This window comes from Nannospalax galili, unplaced genomic scaffold (genome assembly GCF_000622305.1).
Source record: "Nannospalax galili isolate Female #2095 unplaced genomic scaffold, S.galili_v1.0 scaffold440, whole genome shotgun sequence".
NCBI lineage: Eukaryota > Metazoa > Chordata > Mammalia > Rodentia > Spalacidae > Nannospalax > Nannospalax galili.
The window spans coordinates 2,916,248-2,921,858 of record NW_008347189.1 but is presented as its reverse complement, the minus strand read 5'-3'; the positions used below and the strand labels follow the sequence as shown (position 1 = coordinate 2,921,858).

General features: G+C 44.4%; 1 protein-coding gene across 2 annotated transcripts in view; it reads right to left on the bottom strand.

Annotated features, from left to right (window-relative positions):
* Window positions 1-5,243, bottom strand: part of Fgf5 (fibroblast growth factor 5) — a 23,099-nt gene extending 17,856 nt beyond the window's left edge. For both annotated transcript variants that reach the window (XM_008843699.1, XM_008843700.1), the window contains exon 1: window positions 4,610-5,243. In XM_008843699.1, coding sequence (XP_008841921.1) covers window positions 4,610-4,958 — 349 coding nt within the window. In that variant the 5' untranslated portion in view covers window positions 4,959-5,243. The remainder of the gene's footprint in view (window positions 1-4,609) is intronic.
* Between the last annotated feature and the right edge of the window lie 368 nt (window positions 5,244-5,611).

The window sequence follows — 5,611 nt, the reverse complement described above, 5'->3', positions numbered from 1 at the left end:
ACAAATGTTATACTAAATAAAAAATTGTTATCCACATAGGCAACTTTGATGTTGAGCTTTTAAATCGTAATGTAATTATGGCCTAATATTGGCAACATTGCTAAGATCATAATTTCTAAACTAAATGTCAGTAATGATTTCACACTGTCTTTTTTTCTAGAATACTAGAACAATTTTACAGGCCTCTCAATTCAACTTCCTGTCCCTTTTCCCAAGAGATCACAGGCTAGCTATTTTATTTACTTTATAATGTCAAATCTCAGTAGTTCATTAGAGAATTCCAGATAGCACTTTAAACCCATGTGCATCAAATCACACATTTATGAATCCCAAGAAACATTATTCTAACATTGACTTTTTACATTTTTCAGTATTTTCTGGATGTTAATAAACTTGATGGAAATTTCCTGTTCACCTTATGGATGTCAAGACAATGTCCTTAAGCAAAATTGTGAAAGTCAGTTGTCTCACAGATTGGACAGTCAATGGCTGCTATATTTCACTGTCTTGACCCACTTAATACTGTTTTCCCATGTCAGGACACCCCAAGTATACTTGTATAGGAACATGCGTTCTGGTTTGTAACTAACATTGTGTTTCTCTTCTGTTTGGACACGGGTGTAGAGAGCGCAGTATAAACTGATTCATATTCAGGTACAAGTGAAGTGTGTGTGTTATCTTTCCCAGGGTATTCCATGTTAAGAGGATTAAAAGAAAGAAACAATGATTAACGGAAGAAAGGAGCACTTCTTAATAGAATTTCAGGATTGATATATGGATCAAAGGAAACAAATGTCTTGCTACCTCTCTGATTAATTCTTTGTATACTTATTTAAAAGGAGAGTTATGCTTTGTGAAGTAAACTTTTACTTCAGTATGAAAACGCATGCATAGATTTCTTTCCTAGTCATCTTCAGCTCTTTTAATACAGTAGGACTCTATTTTGATGGCAGATATAGTTATTCCAATGAGTAAAATCTGGAATAGCACAGATATCTGATGTGTTCAGAAGCTTTCAATAACCTGCCTGAAAATTCCCAAAGAAAAATGTCTAACACTGAAGTTTCTCTCCTTCATCCACAGCAACAGATATGCTGTGCCAAGTTATCAAGTCTGAGTCTTGAAATACCCAGTTTAGCAGTCTTTGCTGATTAAATTAGTAACAAAATTTCCACTTGAATTTCTCTGCAAGTAGATTCTGGTTTATCTAGCCTGAGAAAATGTCTAATGACTATAAGACACCAGAATTGATACTCAATTTAGATTTTTAAAAATCAGTAAAAATGAGCTTCGATCACTAAAGTATGAGTGGAATTTTCATATTTTATGTGAATGTTTTGGTTTTGTATACCCATAGCCTAAAGTTTTCATCTCTGAACTGACAATTTTCTGATTTCTTAGTTCTTAATGGCCCAAGATAAGTCAACCAAAGAACTGTGTTGAAACTAAAGTTAAAAGCTATTTATAAGCTAAAGTAGCTGTTCATTTCTCTTCCAATGTTCCATCTCATCACCCCTCTTGTCCACTGTTCTTCATCTTTCCCCAGCATTTCCTTTCTAGAAAGGTTTTTATGCAATGACCTAGATAACACTTTCTGTCTTTAAAATGTAAGACTACTATTGTATGAGGTAAACTAGGACTCTATTGATCAATGAACCTAAGCAAATATTTCAATATTTATGGCCAGAGCATGCTTTTGATGGTAAAACTAGAAAAGCTTTGCAATTGATAAATATGTTTATTGTCAAGTAAAAATTGTGAAAACATATACATTCTGACAAATCTTATTATGGAGTTTTACAGAACATGTTGGAATGATATGACAAAATTCTGACTTTTCCCAATGTCACTGGTCTATATTAAAGAATAAGTTTTTATCATTTCTAGCTCACAGTAGATTCAGATAAGGTAACATGTGTCTCTCAATTCAGCTCTCTCAGTCTTTCTTAGCATACTCTAAGCAATAGTGCATGGTCATACTTTACATAAATATCAGGAAACTGTCAAGGGCTGTCTTGAAAGTCCTAAATAAGCACCTGCAGATAGTTGCTGCTTCTCCTTTTCAGCCTTATAAGGCTAAAGAACCATTTTAAATGTCAGAATTGCATGCCATCTTACTAAACATAGCAATGATTTACAAAATAAGTGTTGGAAGCTCCAGATATTGCAAAGCAGAATGTGTCTATGACTTGGATATTTAAGTTATAGTTTCCTTTGAGAAAAACCCATGGAAGGCAAAACAAAAGGAAATCAACAATGACAAAAAAAAAGGAAAACTAGCACAAAAGTTGTCAAAATATCATGCTTAGTGAGATGGGTACTCTATATTAGGTACATGTATGAGTGGATTGATGGATGAATGGGTGGATGGATGGATGGATGGATGACTGTGATTGGGTGATTAACCGAAAGCCAGTCCTTTAAAAGGCACAGAAATTAAACTCTGAAGAACTATTTCAAACTGGAAAAAGTTTAGGAAAGTGTGAGTTACAAAGTTTTGCTAGTCACTGTTTAGGACCCACTCCTGTTTTTTTGCGGCTATCTTTTAACATGGATTTTAAGAATAAATTGACCCTTGAAGATAGTGGACAAGTTTTTTATTTAGCTAAAAGAAATATTTGATTTGTCTTTGTTCCCCTTCATTTGCTTTTCTGCAGCTCCCCTCCAGCAAGGCCTTCACTGCAAACATCTTTAGCTCCAGTGTGCCTAATCCACCCTAGACACGTGGTGCTCCAATCTGTTGCTTGCTGCCTGCTTCTTTGGACCTTCCTTGCAACCCGAAAAATTTATCTTCACTTGGTGCTGATTTCCTGGATAAATTTTTCAAGAACAAACGAAAGTTTTTCCCCAAGAGGCAGAAAGAGTGCCGGAAATGGAGAGTAGGCTCTAGTGTCTGATGGAGTAAAGCTGAACGGGGGAATGAGGAGCATCTACTGGAACAGAAGTAACTCTCGGTAACCCTGAAGCACAGAGAATTCACTTTTACCGAAACAGACCGTTCCAGTTCCATTTATCACCAAAGACCGGAGTTCTTTGACAAGAGTAGAATGAACTTTCAAACACGGAAACAGGCTCCAGTGAGGAGCATGCCGGAAGCCCTGGGACTCCCTAGGGTGGATGCGGAGGGCCCTCTACGCAGCACCAAATAACATGTCACGTGCGCTTCAGCCAGCTGGAGCGGTACACTCCAGGAGACTAAACAAGCAGCCCGCGGGCTTGGAACCGCACCTGCTGGGGCTCCACCGCCCGATCTCAGGCGCCTGGACCCCTTAACCCAGTGGAGGAGGCTAGCCAACCAGTCACCCCCGGTTTCTTGAATGTCTAAACCCGCTTCACAGGCCCTAGCTGTGAAGCTGCTCAATGGTGAAGCCCTCGGCCATCCTTAGACCTGAGTAAGCAGGAGCAATTCTAGTCGATGAGGAGGATGGTTTGAGACAGCCCGGTAGGTACACCTGGGAGCGACCAGGATGACTTTGAGGGCTGGTGAGTGGGCTGTGCTATCTCCTGGTGGCATTTCTGCTCTCCCAGGGTGTCTTAGAACCCCTGTTGTGGTTTGCATTCGGGCGGAGTAAGACCTGCTGGAAGAGAGCTGGATCTACTGAGAATACACCGCGCAGACCGCAAAAATCACTCCAGTCCGGGACACAGCCCCAAATCACCTCACAGCTTAGCCGCCCAGGAGTAGTGAGGGGAAGGCTAGGCGCTTGCGATGGTCTGGAAACCGACATGGAGTGGAAGGAAAGGAGAAATGAGAAAGGAGGAAGAGAAAGAACTCACAAAGAAATTTTAAAACTTTTTTTTTTTTTAAGTTCTGCTCAATTTACAACCATTCTCAAGTTCCTCTGTGATTCTTTCTCCTAACTGCCCTTGGGGACAAAGCCTAGCAAGGTGTTGTGAAGGTCCCAACGTGCACCAAATGTTGATACCCAGCACAGGAGTTAGTCTCAGCACTCTGTCAGGTCTCCCTCTCTAACCTTGTCCAGTTTTCTAGATCTTGGTGCCCTCTTGCAAGCAAGACTCTGTACTCTCCCAATATGTATCTATGTATATACTCTACACGAATATGTGTAGACAGTGTGCATATGCCCATATGAAATATGCATCTAAACTTGCACGTATGAATATACACATATAATATGGGATTGGTGTGGTCGGAGAATGGAAGTACTTGAAATCTGATGTTTCCAAAAACTCACCTCAGCTATGCATAAGGGAAAAGAGATACACTTTGATATTTCATGAACAAAAAAATGTCAGCCTTGTTCATAAATAGAAATTTTACCAGGAGAAAGACCTTTGCTTCTTTTTCTTGTTTTCCTCCAGCTATGGCTAGAAGTTGGTCTTTCCAGCCAGGGCATTCTAGAAACAAGGTGCCTGTCTGAGCATCAACCTCTGGGTAACCTCCACCTCAGAAAGCATCAAGTCAGATGTCCAAGAGAGCGGTGGGTGTGCACACACCGCCTATGCATCTCCACCCCACCTACCTATTTCCAGGGTTAGCTGAGTTCCAGAAGCTGATGCCCCCAGTGACCCAAAGGAATGTTGACTGTCCCTCCGGAGTCTCCTCCACCCACCTAGAACAGGTTTTGAAGGAGAGCAAGCAACTTACTTAACATATTGGCTTCGTGGGAGCCATTGACTTTGCCATCCGGATAGATCTGCAGATGGAAGCCTATGCCCACTCTGCAGTAGAGGCTGCCGGTCCGGCGCCCCGAAGGGCTCCACTGGAAACTGCTCTGCTCCAAGCCGCTTCCTTGGCTGCCGGGAGAAGCCGCGGGAGAAGAGGAGGCAGAAGACGTCGTGCTACTCCTGCCCCGGCTGCTGCTGGAGTCTCCCTGGTTCCTATCAGTGGCGGAGGGTCCGAGCTGCCCTTTGGGAGTGAGACGCTTCTCCCCGTGAGCCCAAGCGCTGAGGATCAGGTGGCTGAAGAAGAGGAGGAAGAGGAAGGACAAGCTCATTCTTCCAGCCGCGGGGGTCCTAAGTGCATCTTGTAGGGCTGGCACTGGGCTCCGTAGCCCCCACGCGGCTGCGTGCCTCTGGCGCTGCCCCCCTCGCCGCGCTGGGTGGACATAGCCTCGGGGAAGAGAGAGGGAGAGGGGGAGAGAGAGGCCACCCGAGCGGATCTCGGCGCTGGCACCGGGATATTTATAACGCCAGTGATCTCACTGCTCCGAGCACGCCTGCGAAGCTTCCCCTCATCCGCGGCTTTGTGTACTCACTGGCCGATGCCGGGAGGGAGTCTCCAGGTCCCAGGGGCGGGGGTGTGAAGGAGGGAGGAGAAGCGATCCCGAGTGTGGGAGGAGGTGCCCGGCCGCGAAGCTGCACCCAGGACGCTGGGTGCGCCCACGCCTGGGCCACGCACCCCAGCGGTTAGATCTCAAGAGTCGCACGGCCACCGCCACCCCCAGCCTGAGACCGGGCGGGGGAATTAGCTCCCCGCAAGCCATTGAGCGCCCCAAGGACAAGGTCGCAAAGGGGAGGTCGAAACCTGCTGATGGAGTCTAGTCCTCTCCCACCTCTTTGACCACTTGTGTCCCGGCAACTCATTTTCAAGTTCCTCTCCCTTCGCTAGGAGACCTTGCCAGCTGAGTGCTTTCAGGGGGAACCGAAC